This window comes from Rhineura floridana, chromosome 17 (assembly GCF_030035675.1).
Source record: "Rhineura floridana isolate rRhiFlo1 chromosome 17, rRhiFlo1.hap2, whole genome shotgun sequence".
NCBI classification, from domain to species: Eukaryota; Metazoa; Chordata; class Lepidosauria; order Squamata; family Rhineuridae; genus Rhineura; species Rhineura floridana.
The window spans coordinates 25,295,407-25,314,440 of NC_084496.1; the positions used below are offsets into that span (position 1 = coordinate 25,295,407).

Below are 19,034 nucleotides of genomic sequence, written 5' to 3' on the forward strand. Positions count from 1 at the left end.
TAACAGATATGGCATCTGTCTAATATTTGTAATGGAAACGGACTGCGCAAAAAGTAGAACTCCAGACTGAGCACACCTTGTAATCTCTGGAGGTTACTTGGAGTCAGCTACTCTCCAGGGGTGGACTTTGACATGGGGCAAAGGGCAAATCCTATATTTGGAAATAGAGCAGGGAAATGTCTGGCAGGGCTGCCTATACATGGCTGGCAGGGTGTGTGTTTGGGTGCTGATGCTGGTTTTGGTGTCTAAGTTCATGTTTGTGCTCTTATTCCTCCTCACTGTTTAGACAGATAATTCTTGTTTCTTTCCAAAAAGCCAGTTTCTATTTTATCCATGGCCTTCCCCTTCCCCGTCCTAATCAATACGAGAGATCCATTGCCAAAAAATTGGTGGATTCCCACCCTTTTAATCTGTTACATGGAATTCACGTTGTTTTCCTCCATTTCAGTACTCCTCCCCAGTAAAATATGTTTTTGTCCATATTCATTGATTGATTTGCATCAGTCTATGGCTGAACCTTCCTCCCCCTCAACTGTAACTCAGATGGATTTCCTGCACTGGCAGGGAGTTGGACTAGATGACCTTTAAGGTTCCTTCCAGCTGTATTATTTTATGATCCAAGGGTTGCTGTACTTTCCTTTTGACTAAAATGTTTTGGGGGTTTTCGTTTGTTTGGGGCAGGGTGGTGGGAGATGACTTGGCTGCTGGCGGTGGTGGGATTGAGAAAGGTTTGTAAAATTCTTAATGGGGTGGAGGGAGAAAATTAGTTTTTTCTCCTTCTGATCATATTAGAACTTGGAGCTATTCAAAAAAATGACTCGCAGTAGCTTCAGATCTGATCAAAGGAAGCACTTCATCACACAACGCATGGTCAAGGGAACTAATTATTGCAAGTTGCCATGATTTCTGCTAGCTGAGGTGGTGGTGTCATTTTTTAAAAAGTTAAATGTATAGAGGATAGGGCTGTCAAGGGCTGTTGGCTATAATGCCCAAATGGAACCTCTCTGTACAAAGGCAGTATACCTGTGGATAGCATTTTCTTTTCTTTTAATCTGTCATTTGGAATTCAGGCTCTCCATCTCTTCTCCCACCTTTCGCTACATCTCTCTCCTAAAAACATTTTCCTCTTCCCCTCTTGCCCCTTTCCCCTTGTGTGTCGTGTTATTTTAGATTGTAAGCTGGCAGGCAGGGACGGCTTTGTATTAATTGATTTATGTAAGCCAATTTGGGAGCCTTTTTGGCTCAAGAGTGGGGTGCGAATACAATAAATAATATAATAACCAGTGGGAGCTGGGAAAAAAAAAACTATATTGCAGTGCTAGAGTGATTTTGTTCAGGGTGCCAGCCATGCCCTCTTCAGAATACTCCATTCCTCACCTTCTGTGACCACACTGAGCATACTCAGTTTTCATCAGTCTGTTTGGGGATTTTTTTATCTAACCTCCTTTAGCGATTCCCCAACCCCCCTTTTTGCTGTTCTTTTGCAAACCCCCAAGCATGCTGATACTTCCTTGGGTGAATGGATGGGACTGTTTTGGCTACATACAGATTGGCACTCGTCCCTGGACATTGCTGATAGAAGGAATGATCTGCTGGAACGTATTATGACAAGGTGTACTGAAGCTAAGATAGTAAAATATTGGATGTGATGCTGATAAACTTGTTCTTAGAGTTATGAACATTGTGTAATGTCATGACAAGGACGATATCCAACTAAGTTCTATTTAGAGTAGACCCACTGAAATTAATGGACCAAAGGTAGTCATGTTCAGGGCTGGCGCCAAAGGGCAGACAGGTTGGGCCCCTCCTTTGGGTGTGGGGGTGGCGCTCTCCTTCCGCGATCCTTGGCAGGGCTGACTCCTGACCTGGAACCCCCCTACAGACTGTGTGGGCTGCCGTGCCCACCCACTCCCCCTACCTCTCCTCCCTTTCTGTGAATGCCCAGCGTGCTGCGTGTATAGCTGCCATCAACCAAGATGACAGAAGAGGCTTCTCTAAGGGGCTCATGCCCCTACCGCCATCTTGATTGATGGCAGGCATGAGCGCGCACGCATCTTGGTTGATAGCGCTGTCCTGTGCGCCTACTGTGCAGGGCATTTACAGAAAGACAGAAGAGGTAGGTGGAGTGGTCCTGCACGGTCTGTGGGGGACTGGGAGCAGGGGGCTTGGGGCAGGCTGGTGCCGGCCCTAGTCATGTTCATTAATTTCAATGGGTCTACTCTGGGTAGAACTAGCATTTGCTGTAGCCCAGAGTTAATGGTGTGACAGAGGCTCACAGAGGTAATAGTTGTTTGGCAACCAGATTTTTAACCTGTGCTTTAGCTATATAACAATAAAAAAAGGTGCAGTGATACCTCTACTCTGTTTCATAAGTAATTTGAGATTTGTTGGTTGGGTTGCCAACTTTTTTTATCCACCCCAGCTCCTGTGCCTTTAACAGCAGCTTGATATGCACAGGCTAACTAGTGCTTATACTTACCTCCAGGTCATGAGAAAAGCTTCTTCCACTGACTTTTTTCAGAAAAAAGTGTTGTTAAAGACATAAAAGCCTCTCTTTATGATCATTTGGCAACTTTATGCAAGGCATAAAGGAAGGGCTTTGTATAAAAAGTTGTGGGTTTTTTTGGTAGACTGAGCCATTAAAAGCACGCGAGCACAGGCCTGTCATGCTTGTTTAGTTCCAGTAAGCAAGGAACTAGATTCAGGATGCGTGCCTGCGTGCACGCGTTGCCTTTTGAAACGGGTCTGGCTCCAAACGGGTTAACCATGCAGCTCACCTAGAGTAGCCTCTGCCTCCCCCTGTGGCAGGGAAGGTGTTAATCTGGAATGCACGGCAGTAACCCTGGGCGCCATTCACCTTGGAGGCTGCAACTGGCGGAAGGAAAGACCGAGCACCCTGGTGGTTGGCAGCCGGGCGGGCCCTGATTGGCCAAGCAGGATCACCTCATGCTAAATCCGTGATTCACAATTCCACCCGCTCCTTCGGGGGGGGGGGGGAGGGGAGAGGAGGAGGAGGAGAGAGGAAGAGACAGCAGGCGGCTGGCCAAAGAGGAGGAGCAAGAACATGGTTTTAAAAACAACACACACACATACCCAGCCAAATTCCCAGTCTGGAGTTCTACTTTTTGCACAGCGAGGCGGGGGGCAGATCAGCACTCTATTTAACCACCGGTCCAGGTCCAGGGTGCAAGGTGTTGCTTCCCCATAAGGGATAAGGGGAGGGTATCTTTGGACCAGCCAAGATGGATTGCACTTTTGAAGGTATTCTGATGGGCATCTTTTATTTCCAAATGCATCTTCCCTCTGCTTTGCTTCTGTCTCCCCAGAAGGTGCTTAAGAGTGGAGTGAGCATGCAAGGTCATCATCCTTTTTCACCACAGAGAACGGCTCTTGGATATTTGCAGTGTGTGTGTGTGTGGGGGGGGCGCGGTATAGCAAGGAGTTTGATCTGAATAGAAACTCGGGATTTGTGTGAGGATAAAGAAGGCAATGGACGTGCGGGCAGGGAAAGGTGTTTGAAAGTCTCCCCTCCTCCAAAGAGAATACCATACTATGCGGTGGTTGTCAACATTTTTGGAAAACCAGTTTAATCCCTGAGAACAAATTGTTTCATTTGAGGTTTGTACGGATATCTGTGCAGTTGTTTTCAGTCTGGCCGATACTGATGTTTGAAACGCTGAATGTTTTTTTGCCAAAACTCCATTCCGGCTGCTTACCGACCCAAATCGAACCTGATGTTGGGATGGGTGCTGCATTTTGTCACTGTTGAGAACATCGAGGTAGCCTAACAGTCAGATCATCAGAAGTTTGCATCAATGGAAGTTCTGTCTACATAGGACTCTGTGAAGCAGGTGCCTTAATTTCAAGTTCTAGGTACGTTTGGATACCTGAGGCTCGCAAAATGGAAGTTTCTGTTGGATAGAACCTTTCAGCCTTGGGATGGATGCCCAGATCTGCAGCAGGTCTGATTTCCATCCTGCGTTTTTACCTGTGACGATCATGGATTTTGATTGTGGAGCAACTCTGATCTCACCCTCTAGCAATTCTGGTGGCAACTTGCAGGTTTAGGTTCGCTGACCTTCCTGGAACTAGGATTCCAGAGAGGTATATTGCAGGCGGCTTTACACGAGTGTGGTTTCCTGAGGGTTGTCTTGTGCTGTTACTCGCTTTTAGTCTAGGTTTTGCATAATGCAGAAAGCTACATTATACCAGGTTAGACTATTTGACCTTGTAGGCCAGTATTCTCTGCTCTGGTTGGCAGCAGCTCTCCAAGGTCTCAGGCAGAGAGAGAGAGAGAGAGAGAGAGAGAGAGAGAGAGAAGGGCTGTGGCTCAGTGGTAGAGCATCTGTATCACATGCTGTGGGCCCCAGATCCAGTGCTCGGCATCTCCAGGTATGACTAGAAATGTCTCCTGTCTTAAACTTGAGAGAGCTGTTGCCAGTAGTGCTAGAATTCCGCCCAGTTCAGATTTGGAACCGAATGGTTCATTCTCAATTGGTGAGGATCAGATTTTAATGTACCAGATTTTTGCGGCTATTTTTGAAAATGGACTTTAAAAAAAAAATTCTGCCTCTAAAACATCGATGGCAAGGATGATAATTTATTGCTATCTCCTTCAAATTACCAACATTTTTAAGGGAAATATTGATATTTATTTTAAAATATCCATATTAATATCAATATTTTTCCAAGCAAAAAAACCCCACGGATCAGTAAAAGCAGTGGCTAGTGGATACAGAACAAACTCAAATTGATGCCAGCCTGTTAGGTCGACAAAACGCTTGTGAACTGGCACTGTCAACAGATCCCATCCCTAGTTGCCGGGCAGGATATTTCAAAGGTAGGAAAGCGATAAGCTGCATCTGGCACCCCAATATATCCCCTCCAGTTGTCATTTTTATTTTTTGAAAAATGGTTTGTTTTTAAATTTGACTGCTCCTGTTGGTAGGGATGTTGGAGGATTCCGTCAGAGTTTGAATCTTCGTCTGAAGTCAGGAACAGGAAACGTGCAAGCAAATATGAGCTATGTTTTCTTTCATTGTTTTTTAAAATCTGCAAATGTTACTCAAATCATTACATTATTTTCTGCATTGTTTTTGGCGTTTCCCTGCCATCAGAATGCATTGTAATTCATCAGTAAGCTTTGGCCATAGCGGATAGCGAGATGCAGGTTTTAGCAGAAGCCGAGCTGTAGTGGAATGGAAACAAGCGTTGATTGGGACCAACCCAGGATGGGACAGAAATCATTGCCTCCTTTCGGCCCTCCTTTTGGGTCCTCTACTGTGATGCCAAGTGTGATAGAAGGCTTTTCAAGACCTTTGAAAAATTTCCATTTTTTTAGAACATGATTTTTAAAAATTATTTTAATTTTTAAAACTGCTATGATAGGTACTCTACTGTGATGTCCAAAGAATTTTTGTGACACCCCCCATTGCCCTTTCAATTTGGTCTTCTGTCCAGACACTGACGCAACTCCAACTTGCTTAGCTTTAGCAAGGTTGCGGCATCACGAACTTTCCACCTCTGTCCTGCTGGGCCTGGGAGATGCAAACAAGTATCAGGCAGGATACTGAGTGTTGAATGTGGCGATGTGGCCAAAGGCTGGTGGAATTGTGTCATGACTGCTTTGCCAGGGGCTGGCACAAGTAGCATTTGGCCCGGGGGGGGGTTATTCCCTGGCTGTTGTGGCTGTGAGAATGGATCCCGGCACTCTTGAGGGTTGAGGCCCGTCTGGTGCCTCTTGAGAATGATCGAGCCAAATCTTGGCTCAGACGCTGAGCAGCTCCTGGGATTCAGCCCAGACAGGCATCTGTTTGCCACGTGATCCACTGAATGTGGGTTGTGAAACTGCATAATGAAACTGGATAATGAAACAGGAGACAGGGATCCCGGGAAGAGGTGGCCAGGTTCCCTTCCATGGCTGACAGGGAGATTTCTGACCCTTGCAGCCTCAGAGAACCCACATTTTGGGTGGTTGTTACTACGTCATTAGCTTGCCAGGGCAAGAAGGGCCTGTCAGTTCCACTGGCGTTTCAGTAGGTGAAGCACTCGTGGCGACTGGTGGATCCATGTCAGTGGGGCAGTGGAATCCATTCCAGGGTTTCATCCAAACTTTCAAGCTGATGTTTGGGGTGCTTCCGCCCCACTGACATGGAGACACTATCGGCCGTTGCCACCCCCGTTCCTGGTCCACTCACAGATAAGTTCTCTGAAACCCTCATCCACTTGCTTCTATCCTGAATCCCCTTCCTCAAATCCCATATGTAATCTCCATGAGTATCCATGACTTTTTAGATTAGAGCAGGGGTTCCCAAACTCTGGTTTGTGGACCTCCAGCGGTCCGCAAGCTACATTTAGGTAGTCTGAGCCACGTCCACATTAAATAATCCTGTTGATTTTTAATTGTATTTCTGTCGCTTCTTGGATTATATTTTATTGCCTTATTTTAATTCTGTGGGATGCACATTGCAAATCATGCCATTAAAAAAGCCAGCATCTAGCACAGCGCATTTCAATTGCTACAGCAGGCTGAAAAATCATGAAGTGGTCTGCCATGAGCATCCACAATTTTCAAGCGGTTGAAAAAGTTTGGGAACCACTGGCTTAGGAAAAAGGTGAGTAAGCAGGGGCATGTTAGAGATGCATGTGGTGGCTAAATTGGATGTAGAGACCTTGTCTCCACCTTTCGTAATACTAGAAATTGGGGTCATCCAATGAAGGCGAATGCGGGAAGGTTCAGGGCCAAAGAAATTATTTTTTCACACAGCACATGATTCAACTGTGGAATTTTCTCCCACACAAGATAGTGATGGTTACCAATTTGGATGGTTTAAAAAGGGGGCTGGACATGTTTATGGAGGCTACGTCTGTCAGTGGCTACTAGCCATGTGGCTCTGTTCTCCCTCCACTGTTGGAGGCTGTGCGCCTCTGCATGCCACTTGCTGGGAACGGCAAATGGGGAGAGTGCTCTTGCATCCAGGTCCTGCCTGTGGCTACCCACTGGGGCATCTGGCTAGCCATTGTGCAAATGGAATACTGGACTAGATGGGCCTTTGGCTTGGTGCAGCAGGTCAGATTCACAATTTCCTTTCCATTTTTACTTCACATTTCCCTGTAACTAAAATGCAGGATTTGGAGCTGAACCTGCAGGTAGAGGGATTGAGGATCCTGGCTCACGTAGGAACTGTGTGTTTGATTTGGCCTATTCCGCATTCCCCCCCTCCATCTCACAAGCAAGGAAAGCTGGCTCAGACCCCAGGCTCGTAAGCACCAAAAACCCTCCCTCACACCTGTCTCTCTTCTCTGTGTTTTGCAGACATGCTTCAGCTGATCAACACTGAAGACAGTGACTTCCCTGGTCTGTTTGATGTGCCGTTCGGTCCTAATGCCACCCCGGATCCCAACCCACATGGGCCAAGTTTGTTCAGCAGCTATCTGGGGGCGAGTAACCCGCCTTCCTCCAGCTTGTTCCACGTTCCAGGTTCGCCCCCGCCACACTTCACGCCCCTGCAGACAGACAGCCTGAACACGGAGCCAGCTCCAATGGACATCAAGGAAGAATCCCTGCCTGCTGCGCAAGCTCCGCTTCCACCAACGGGAATGACGGCTCAGAATTTTGTTCCGGCATCCCAGCCTCAGTTCTCAGCACAGCCTATGATGGGATTCCTGAATCACAACGGAGTTTCCGGTGAGGATGGCAGCAGCATCCTGGCTTAATTTAAAAAAAAAAAAAAAAAAAGAGGGGACTGGGCTTGCCAACTGACCGGAAGGAAACAGCCTGGCGTGCTTTTGTGCCCTTAAGGTCCTCCACGTCCGCAGGAACCGGCAGGCGAAGCTTTTTCGCCCCTTGAAGACAAGTGTCTTTCCCTGCTCACATTGGTGCATCAAGTGGCTGTTAAAGGCAGAGCTACAGGGGCTGGTTAAAAAGCGGGCAACCCTAGAGGCCATTTGATGCTGCAAGTCTCTTTGCAAGTTGCACCTGCAAGTTGGGATGGCTTTCTTTTGGAGCTGGAGGGGAGCTTGGGTGCGTCAGGAGGCATTTCAGGGCCGGATGTTCAAATATACAAAAATCTCTCTCTTTCTCTGGGCCTGAAAACTATATAAAACCTCCCTATTCAGAGGCAGTCTACCTGTGGATACTAGTTGCCAGGGAGCAACAGCAGGAGAGAGCTGTTGCCTTTGCACCCTCCTTGTGGGCTTCTTGGAAGCTTCTCATTGGCCAGCATGGGAGGGCGCTGGGCGACATAGACCTTTGTTCTGATTCAGCAAGGGCTGTTCTTATGTTTCCCCCTCAGCTCCCCAGCCAGGAGGGCATCCTCAGCACCCTCTGCCTGTCCAAGCCTCATCCCAGCAGACCCAGCCAGTGGCGATGCAGCAAGCCCCGCTCCAGAACATTGCTTCTCAGCAGCTCCTGGCCCCCCATACCACCCCCCAGGTCGTCCAGCCACAGATCCAGCAAGTACCGGTGAGCCAAGACTGTGGGCCCGGGTCTGCTAGTTTCCCCACTCAACCCAAACTTTGCCTGTGGGAGGGGCCGTTGTCTTGATGCCCTGTTCTCTTCCCTCAGGTTCTTCTGCAGCCTCACTTCATCAAGGCCGACTCCTTGCTTCTGACAGCCGTCTCCAGAACCAAGACCTCCGGGATCACCACGCTGTCTACCCCGACGACCATCCAGTCGACCTCGTTACAGATGCCGGTGAGCACCTCAGCCCCTGATCCTTCTCTGTACCCTCTTGGTTTTCTTGTTCAGGGGAAGGTCGGCTTTATGATTAATGGTGAAGGTCGTCATTATCGAGAGTAGGCAGGTGGGCTGGCTGAGGGCAGGCAGAGCGCGATGGGGCGGTGCCCCCTTGCCCTACCAGACCTGTCTCCACTGTTTGCACCCCATGAGGAAAAACACTTGGCTCTGAGTACCTGTTGCTGTGGGACTTGAAGGGCAGAAAGGAAGGCCAGGCTGGCCACTGCCATCGGCCAAAGAAGGAACAGTGGCAGGGAGCTGGCTTCCCACCTCTTTGGCAAAAAAACCCCCAACATGCTCTGGCCACATCCACTAGCTCAGAGGTGGAGAACCTTTTTCAGTTCAAGAGCTGCATTGCCTTCCGGATAGCCTTCTGGGGGGCCACACGCCGATGGTGAGCAGGACCGAGGTAAACGCGGGTGCAAATCTTACCTTTGCACAGTGGGCGAGTTTCTGTCCATGCTCGCACTCACCCCATCCAGGCGGGCAACAGGAGTTATCAAGGGGACGTTGCATCCAAGCAAAAATATCCAAAGAGGGTGCAAGGCAGGGCCAGTGAGGGCTGTGGCATGAAGAGAGGAGGAGCGGCCAGGGAGGGTGTGTGTGGGGAGAATCCCAAGGTTCAGACACAGAAGCCTGGAGGGCTGCATTTAGCCACTAGGCCTGAGGTGCTGCACCTCTGCATTGGCCACTTGGGATGCGTGTGTGTGTGTGAGGGAGAGAGAGAGAGAGGAGTTTGAGGTGTTTCTATTATTGCCTGTTACTTGCAAGCCTTCTTGGTAATCATTTGCTTGGACGGTGGGACATACAACTTCCAAATAAATCTTTATAAACCTATATTTGCAGGCATAGGGACTAGAAACCTGACTTCCCCCCTCTTTTTCTGTAGTGATTATTACTATCTGAGGAAGTGGGGGGAAAGGAAGATTGACTTAGATATGAAAGCATATGCTGTTCAATTTTTAGGCCATGACTGGCATTCAGTACACATGCAAAAACTCCGTAAAACTTTAGTTAGGGTGAAAATAAAAAGAACATGGCAGTTGTAATTATGTTGATTTCTTAGAAACACCCCCCCCAAAGGTGTGTCAGGAGAAAAAGTTGCGAAGATAATTTAATAAGTAATTCCCAAAATGTTTCATCCATCTTCATTTTGGGATATGATTCAGCGCTCAGCCAGATGCAAGCGTGTTAGTCCTACTTAGAGTAGATCCATTCAAACTGATGGATATGGCTAAGGGCTTATCCACATGTAAGTATTACTTCGTACTAAAGATGCTGTTTTTCCTTCCATTTTCTGTTTGCGCTGTCCACAGTGAGGGCTCAATGCCAGCTGCAAACACAGTATTTTCTATTCACACTGAGGGGAAGGATCAATCATGCAGTTTCCTAAAGACCATGTGCTCTAATTTAACATTTCCACTTCCTCTGGTTACCTGGCAACCGAGCACGCTCAGTTTGTTTTACCAGTTAGTTTAAAAAAAACCCAACAACCCGGAAGTGCGATTATTTGTATTTTCACTGGTACAATACAGCTGAAATACAAATCTTTGTTTGAGCAGTGTTATGCTTTTGCCCACAAGTTAAGGGGAAAAGAAAAATAAGGCACCCTTTACAGCAACATAAAAAAGGCTAGGAGAACGGGGGAGAGCGGCCGGAAGTTGTTCTTCAGCCCACAGGAAATGAAATGAACAAAGGGAGGAGGAGAGAGTGGGTGTGGAGAGGTGAATGATTGACGCACCCACCTGAAAGCATCGGAGCAAAGTGTCTGTAAGCACTAGAGATATGGAGTGAAGATGTTTTTTCCTTCCCTTTTCATAATATCAGAGGGTTGGATTAATATGGGTTGACAGGGGGGAAATGGTGTGATAGCTTCCGTTTGCCAGTAACGTCATGTGAACCATGTGAATGAAAAGAGGATGCGAGTAGCACCAAACACACACTAAACCACTGTGTCGATGAGCCCTAACTTAGATGCATTCATTTCAGTGGATCAACTATCGGCTTTCTTGCAACCCGTTGAGGGGGTAGCCGTGCTTTGTCAGCTTCCTCAGACTCAGTGTTGCCTTTGTAGAGCTCGGCAGGGAAGAGGATGGGGACAAAATCGGAATTAGCTGGGTCTGCTTGCCATTGGCTCTGACTCCACCTGTGGTTGGGCTCCCTGATTTCCGCCCCACCAGTCCCAGTGGGCACCAGCCACCGCTGGGTGCAGGTGGGCACAAAGGAAGCAAAGTCCTCACTCCTGCTCCTTCCCTCTGTCTTTCTTCTCCTTCGTAGACGCTGATGAGCGGGGGTACCATCCTGGCAACAGTTCCGCTGGTGATGGATACCGACAAGCTGCCCATCAACCGCCTGACCACTGGAAAGCCCTGGGCGAGCAGCAACAAGGGCGAGAAACGCACGGCGCACAATGCCATTGAGAAACGGTATCGCTCCTCCATCAATGACAAAATCTTGGAGCTGAAGGACCTGGTGGTGGGATCAGAAGCCAAGGTACGTCTGCAGAGGACCTTCTCAGTGGTGAATGAAGAACCCTCTCCCTAGGGAAGCTCGCCTGGCACCCACCTTGCTGCCTTTTTTGGCACTGTTTTGGCAAATACTTAAAAAAACCCAAGACGGCTCTTCTATGGCTTTTAACCTCTTTTAATACCTTTGAAAGTTTGTGTTTTAATGTCTCTTAAAGATGGATATTAATATTGCTAGTCTCTGCTTTTGCTAGTGGCTTGTTATCTTTAGGTGTAGGCCTTGGCTCCTTTTATCTGCCTAGGATTACGATTCAAACATTGGAAGCCGCTTTCACGGAGTCAGACCATTGGACCACCTGGCTCAGTTTTGTCTACACTGACTGGCAGCAGCTCTCCAGAGTTTCAGGCAAGAGAGTCTTCCCCAGCCCTACCTGGAGGTGCTGGCGATTGAACCTGGGACCTTCTGCGTACAAAGCAGATGCTCTGCCACTGAGCTGTGGTCCTTCCCAGATGCTTTTAATAAGAATAAGTAGCTGCGGGCAGGACCATTTGCAGCTTGGCACACGTGCGCTACAATCCTTGTAGTGGGTGCCATTTTCTGACTCCATTTTTTGTTTCTTTAATCAACCTTTCAATCATTGCTAAAAGGCTGTTCCTGCTATTTTTCTTGTTGTTTTAAAGAAAGGGAGATATAGTATAATGCTATAGCGTTGGAACACTTTATTGCAATAAGCAATGTGGGATTATGGTGTGACGGCACCACTTTCATTTTTTAAGTACAAGCATTTTAGCAATAATTAGCACATCAATTTTTTAAAAAACTTAGGCTGTTGCTTTGTACTGAGTCAAACCATTAGTCCATCTCGCTTAGTATTGTCTACTCTGACTCACAGTGGCTCTCCAGGGTTTCAGGCAGGGGGCATTCCAGCCTGGAGAGGCCAAGGATTGAACTTGGGACCTTCTGCATACAACACAGATGCTCTATCACTGAGCTGTGGTCCTTCCCTCCACTAAAACATCTCCTGTACCTTACTTTTCCTCCTCCTGCCTGCCTGCTTCTGTCATCCAGTGCTGTCTGAGGGACAGTCAGGGAGATCTCCTCAGCTTGTCCCCTACCAGCTGGACAGCCATCTGTCGGGCATGCTTTAACTTGGATTCCTGCATTGAGCAGGGGTTGGATTTGATGGCCTTATAGGTCCCTTCCAACCCTACTATTCTTTGATTTTACCCTTGCAAGATATCTGGGGCCTGCTTGCTTAGGAAACACATTCCCATCGGCTTGACAATGGCCCCATGCCCCTTCAGCCAGCTACCCCTGCCACCCTTCCTAACCCATTGCTTCTTTGCTGTGGCAGCAGCCTTGGGTGGCTTTGCTGCCGCTGTGGGCAGCTGTTTCCCTCTCTGGGACTTTGTTGTGTATCGGCCTTCCAAGCTGACATACCAGGAACTGCTGAGTCTCCGCAGGGCTGTGGGACTTTTGTTTCAGTTCTGAGTTGTGGTTTTTGCCTACAGGCAGCACCATGCTGTGGGCCTTGTTCTCTTCATATCTTCAGTGACAGTAAAGGTCTTGCTGTTGTATATCCTCTGTGTGGCCTTTTCCTTCAGAATACTTTTTACTGGCGACGAGGATGGGATACTCGAGGATGGGATGGTTGCTTTTTAGAAATGCTAGGATTTTGTTGGCTTGAATGTTTGTAAATTGTGTTGTTTTTCTTTGTATTTGTGTTTTTCTATTTGTGTGTAAGCCGCCTTGGGAGCCTTTTTGGTCAAAAAGCGGCCTAGAAATAAACCATAACATAACGTACTGTGAGGCATGAAGAGAATGAGGCCCACAGCATGGTGCTGCTTGTAGGCCGAAACTGGCCAAAACTTGTAGGCCAAAACTACAATTGAGCACTGAAACAAAACTGCCACAGCCCTGGGCAGACTCAGCAGTTCCTTGTATGGCAAGCCTGGAGGGCCAATACACAATACGCTCCCTCAGGGGATGATGTCTTCTCTGCAACTCTGGCCATTGAGGCAGATGATCATCTGGTGATGATGGCCCTTGTTGGCTCCAGGAAGAGAGGGAACATGGCAGGGAGATTCTCTGGGATGGGATGGTAATGCCTGTTTGTTTCAGCGGAGCTGGCGCAGGAGAACTTCCCTCCTAGGCGAGGATGGGTCAAAGAGGGCTCTTCAGAGCCTGGCCCTTTTCTCTGTTCTTCCTTTAACTGAACCACCCTTTCCTGTCCCTGGGCAGCTGAACAAGTCATCCATTTTGCGGAAAGCAATTGACCACATCCGCTTCCTGAAGCAGACCAACCAGAAACTGAAGACGGAGAACATGGCCCTCAAAATGGCTTCACAGAAGAACAGTGAGTTTCGCACCTCTTGGCCCCTTTTGCATTTGGACTAGCGGGGGAGGGAGCATCTTGTAAGGTTTGTGGCCTTGGCTGCAGGTCACCTGGCAACGGCATCCATCTCACAGCATCTTGTGAGCGAGCAGGGCCCCCCCGCATGCTAGACCCTAGCAATGGAAGACTGTTGAGAAGCCAATCACGCGGTTGCCCTGGTAACCAGCGGAAATAGCCCGGGTCCTTTCTGGAAAAGCAGAACTGCTTTTGTTCTAAGTCCATTTCAAGCTGAGGTGAGTTGGGGTCTAGTGTCACTCCTCTGCTGTTTCTGCTTCTGCAGAGTCCCTGAAGGACCTGGTAGCCACGTGCGGCGGGAACACACAGGACGCGGCAGAAGGGATCAAGCTGATGGATGCCCTCACGCCACCTCCGTCGGACGCAGGGTCCCCCTCGCACAGCAGCAGCAGCCCACTCTCGCTCAGTGGCACCAGTGGGAGTGATTCGGAGCCTGACAGCCCTTTCTGTGAGGAATCTAAGGTACAATACTGAGTTGTGAACAAGGGGCTTTGGGAGAAAGAGACCAGAGGCTGGGGTTTACCTCAGCGGAAGCTTGCCATTTCCCAGTTCCCAAATTCATCCTTGGAGATCGGAAGTGGAATGGGAGGGCTCTTAGAATTATTTACGCTTGAAGGACGATGCCTGATATCGAGCCAGGTACAAGGTCCTTGTATTAATTTACCAAGCACTGAAGAACTTAGGTCAAGGATACCTTAAGGACCACCTGAACCTTCATATTTCGGCTCATTCACCGTGATCATCTGTAGGAGTGTCACTGGTTGTTCCCCGAGTTGGTGAGGCTCATTTGACATCCACATGAAACTGAGCCTTCAGGGTCTTTGGTCCGCTCATATGGAATCCTCTCTCGATAGAGATTCAGCAGGTGCCTTCAGATGTTTGCTGAAAACCTTCAAATGCCTTCAAAGTTTTGCTGAAAACCTTTATTAGCCATCAGGGTTAGGCGGACACTTAAGAAAAACATTTTCTTAGTGAGCAGGTGATCCTGTTTTAATTTTGGGGTGGTTCTTTTTTAATTGTATTATTGTGAACCACTGTTTAATTTTTTTAAAATGAAATTGCGGTATACAAACATTTAAATAAATAAATAATGTGGATCAATGAAGCAGCCACATCCCATTGGCATTTCTAGGCCAGTATTGATTCCTCTGATTGGCTTTTCAAGGTCTTTCTTGCAGGGCCTTTCCGAGCTCTGGTACCTTGATATTTTTAAAAACTAGAGTTGCAAAATATTGCACGAGGGACCTTGTGCAGACGCTACCACTGAGCTATGTTCTGCTCCCTAAAAGAGTTGTCACCCTCTCCATCATTTCCTGTATTCATGCCCCTCTTTCACCCACACCTGTTCCCATAATCTGAAGCGCTGGGAAATTATTATGTTCCTCCCCTTCAGGAGCCTATTTCCCCTCTGCCTTTTCCCCTCACACCAACCCTGAGAGGTAGATTTGGCTAAACGATCATGCTTGACGCAGGGTCACCCAGTGAGCATTACGGATGAATAGGGATTTAAACCCAGTCTAAGCCCTAAGACTCTCTAGCCACTGTGCAAGCCTCCCTTGATCGGGTTCCCTTCAAATGCTTTGGACTACAACTCCCATCATCCCTCAACATAGGGGCTGATGGCAGTTATAGGCCAAGGCAGATGGAAGGCTGAGAAGGCGGCCCATGAGTTTGGTGTTCTCTCAATACTCCCCCCTGAAACTCAACTGTTGTTGTCTATTGCAGATGAAGCGAGAGCGTCAGGCACTCTCTCCAGGCAGCCTGGGGATGCTGGACCGATCCCGCTTGGCGCTGTGTGCTTTTGTCTTCCTCTGCCTCTCTTTCAACCCTCTGTCCTCCCTGTTGGGTGGGACTAGCTCTGCAAGCCCCTCGGAGATTGATGGCTCTGGTCTTGCTGGACGAACCATTAAGTCCCAGAATGGGGCTGGAGGTGAGCGACTGACAGGATCTAGGTCGGGAGGGGAACCACCAGCCTGTGGGCCTAACGCACCCTGTGGGGCCTCCCCATCTGGCCTGCAACCTTTCTTCCTCGCCCCTCGCTCACAGTGCCTCATTTAGTGCAAGTGGCCCCATTGAAGGGTTTCTGTGATGCCTAGATGCGGCGGCAGGGAGGTTACTTGATGTTGGTGTTGCATAGGTGTGTGTTTGTCTGCATATGAGTATGCGTTTGTGTGTGATGTGTGTATGTGTTTTCCATTTGCTTCCTTTGCTGGTGTGGTTTGAAATCAAATCGCACAGGCAAAGAAGCCCCACTCTGGGCCCGCATCAGCTGTACTGCTGAATTTCTGGGAGCTCTATAGCCAGCTGGTCTCTGCAGGAGGTTGGCTGATTCCTCATTAGGGATGGGATCTATTGGCTGGTGCTGGTTTGGAAGCATTCCATTGACCTAACAGGCTAGCATTGATTCGAGATCGTACTGTATCTGCTAGCCGCTGCTTTTACCAACTGATTTTTTTGCTTGAAAGAAATATTGATACTAATATTGATAGTTTGAAGGAAATATCGATAAACTATCATTCTTAAAATCAGTGTTTTAGAAACGGATTTTTTAAAAAGAAGTCCATTTTCAAAAATAGCTGCATAAATTCGCTGTGTTAAAATCTGATCCTCAGCGATTGAGAATAAGTGAATTAATGAAAATTTTGGTACCAAATGCGAATTGGGCGGAATTCTAGCACATCCCTATTACTGATGTGACATCACGTGGGGGAACAGTTGGATGTAGTTTGGGTAGAATAGCCTTATGGGCCAAATTAGGAGCCCTCCAGGGCCTGGTTTGGCCTGTAGGCTCCTCACCTTGTTCTGCTTGATGTTTCTGGGAAGGTCGACCATGTACTGGGTTCAATTTGCACCAAGTGTGGAGGTGAATCGAATTTCAGTCACCAGCAGCTGATTCCTTCATCCGCAGATTCCCTGGCTGCTTGGTCCCAGTGGCTTCTCCCTACCATGGTCTTCTGGCTGATCAACATGCTGGTTGTTCTCGGTGCCTTTGTCCGGCTCTTCATCTATGGCGAGCCCGTTACACGCCCGCACTCGGAGTCTTCCATTCTCTTCTGGAGGCATCGCAAGCAGGCAGACCTGGACTTGGCACGGGTAAAAGTGTGCGCTTGTGTGGGTAGAGGCCACAGTACCGACCTTAATATTGGACACCTCACTTAGGGCAGTGGCCTTCATAATGTTTGGTTTTCTCCGTTGACTTGTCTGCCAAAGGATCTTTAAAGGGAGGCCCGTTTTCCTGGGGGGAAAGGTCATGGCGTCTAGGACACGCGTTCAAATAACCCCGGGGCATTGGCCAGCTTTGTTGGAACTCACTGTCAAACTGTGATCAGTTTAGTTTCTTTTAGGTTACTGGTCTTCAGCTGGTTGGGTTTGGATTCACTACCAGGTCCTGACCGGATTTAAGGTTGTTTGCAACAGCCGCACTTCCACCATACAAATATATGGTGATGCCAGGTGGGCTTGGCCGAAATGGCCTCGCCGGCCAAATGGAGAGACCTGGTGGGCGTAATTCAGCCTGCAGGCCACAGATCTTCCCCCTCCCTTCGCTACTCTAGTTTGATGAATCTGGAAATCTTTGCAGTAAAGCTCTGGTGGGAGGGACTACTGGGGTTGTGCTTCTCGGTGGGGCTTTTGTTCCGCTCCTCCCCCCAAAGAGCCTTTCCCATCCTGTTCTCTTGAACATAAATGACCATCTCCAGGTATCTCTTGCAGATATATATATATCCCTCCCTTCCTCCCGGCAGGAGCCCAGGCCGGCAGACAAAAGCACTAAAAACACGGCAAAACATCCTAAAAACAGATGTTAAAATACATTAAAAGAAAACATCTTTAAAAACATTTTTTTAAAAAAGCTTTCAAATCGTCTAAAAAAGGTTAAAAACATTTTTTTAAAAAAAGAAGGTTTACAAACATCTTAAAAAGCAATTCCATCACAGACACAAGCTGGGATAAGGTCTCTACATAAAACTTAAAAGGCTTGTTGAAAGAGGAAGGTCTTCAGTAGGCGCCAAAAAGATGACAGAGATGGCACCTGTCTAATATACAACTCCCATCATCCCTAGCCACGGGCTGTGCTGTCTGGGGCTGATGGGAATTGGAGTCCAACAGCACTGGGAAAGCCACAAGGGTCCCTGTCTCTGGGCAAGCCCAATATTGTCTACTCTGACCCTCTCCAGGGCTTGAGAAATATCAACTTTCTTTATTCGTTCATTTATTACATTTCTATTCCACTCTTCCTTCCAAAGGCAGGAAGCAAGCAGCAAAGCCGCAAAACAGTACAAAAAGTCAAAGGAAAAAAAACATTTCAAACATTTAAAAACAGTTGCATGTTTTCCCGGCTGATAATGTCAAGATTGCCAGTGATAGTCATCCAATATCTGGGTGAACAGCAATGTTTTTAAGTTCTTCCTGAAAGTTGTTAATAAGGGAGACAGACGCACCTCATCGAGGAAGGCACTCCATAAATGGGAAGCCACTACCAAGAAGGCCCTGTCACAGAGTCTGTGGCAGTTGTGCAGTAACCAGCTGTTAACGCCTCGGACCTTCTGCAGGCAAAGTAGCTGAATTGTTGCCTCTTTTTTCTCTGTCCTTCTTTACGAGGCTTGTCCATTCCCGCCCCCTTTTCTTCTTCAGGGTGATTTTGCTCAGGCGTCCCAGAACTTATGGACAGCACTCAAAGCCCTTGGCCGCCCCCTCCCGACCTCTAATCTGGACCTCACTTGCAGCCTTTTGTGGAACCTGATCCGGCACGTGCTTCAGCGGCTGTGGGTGGGGCGCTGGATGGCGGGCCGGGCCGGTGGCTTTTTCCGCGACCGGGACCTCAAGGCTGACGTGCGCAAGAGTGCCTGCGAGGCGGCCCTAGTGTACCACAAGCTGCATCAGCTGCACATGACGGGTAGGCTCAGAGAGGGGGACACAGCAAGAACGTAAAAATATTGTGTGTGTGTGTGAAATTGTTGTAGTAACCTTATCTTCTGAATGGATAGATGGATAAACATCTTGTCCTGGAGCCAAACTGTGGTCCATGGACCAGCAATGGTCTGCGAGCGTCATAGAGAGGGCCCACAGCACACCTGCGTTGAACATTCATACTGATTTTTAATTGTATTTTTATTGCATTGTGGTTTCTTGTGCTACATTTTGAATTCTGTGGAATGCAAACTGTAATGCCATAAAATACAAGAAATGAAAGAAGCGATAGAAAGACAATTAAAAATCATACGGCATCTAACACGGTGCGTTCCACTTGCTACGACAGGCAGAAAAATCGTGACGCAGAACACCAGCCAACACCCCCAGCAATTTTTAAGTGATCTGTGGGGGAAAAAAACAGTTTGGGAACCTCTGTTCTAGAGCACCCCCACCCCATTGAAACCCTTGCCCCACTTTTGGCTATTGTCCCTTCTGAACTGCAATGCTTAG

At 48.0% G+C, this 19,034-nt stretch overlaps 1 protein-coding gene across 7 annotated transcripts in view; it reads left to right on the forward strand.

Moving 5' to 3' along the window:
- The window catches only part of SREBF1 (sterol regulatory element binding transcription factor 1), a 45,392-nt gene that overhangs the window by 11,280 nt on the left and 15,078 nt on the right, over nucleotides 1–19,034 (forward strand). For 6 of the 7 annotated variants that reach the window (XM_061600188.1, XM_061600184.1, XM_061600186.1 and 3 more), the window contains 9 exons: nucleotides 7,316–7,687; nucleotides 8,295–8,464; nucleotides 8,567–8,695; nucleotides 11,015–11,230; nucleotides 13,445–13,559; nucleotides 13,879–14,075; nucleotides 15,339–15,543; nucleotides 16,522–16,706; nucleotides 18,246–18,507. In XM_061600188.1, the coding sequence (XP_061456172.1) occupies nucleotides 7,316–7,687; nucleotides 8,295–8,464; nucleotides 8,567–8,695; nucleotides 11,015–11,230; nucleotides 13,445–13,559; nucleotides 13,879–14,075; nucleotides 15,339–15,543; nucleotides 16,522–16,706; nucleotides 18,246–18,507 (1,851 nt within the window). Of the gene's footprint in view, nucleotides 1–3,131; nucleotides 3,262–7,315; nucleotides 7,688–8,294; nucleotides 8,465–8,566; nucleotides 8,696–11,014; nucleotides 11,231–13,444; nucleotides 13,560–13,878; nucleotides 14,076–15,338; nucleotides 15,544–16,521; nucleotides 16,707–18,245; nucleotides 18,508–19,034 lie in introns of those variants that run through there. The other variant, XM_061600189.1, reaches the window with a different exon arrangement.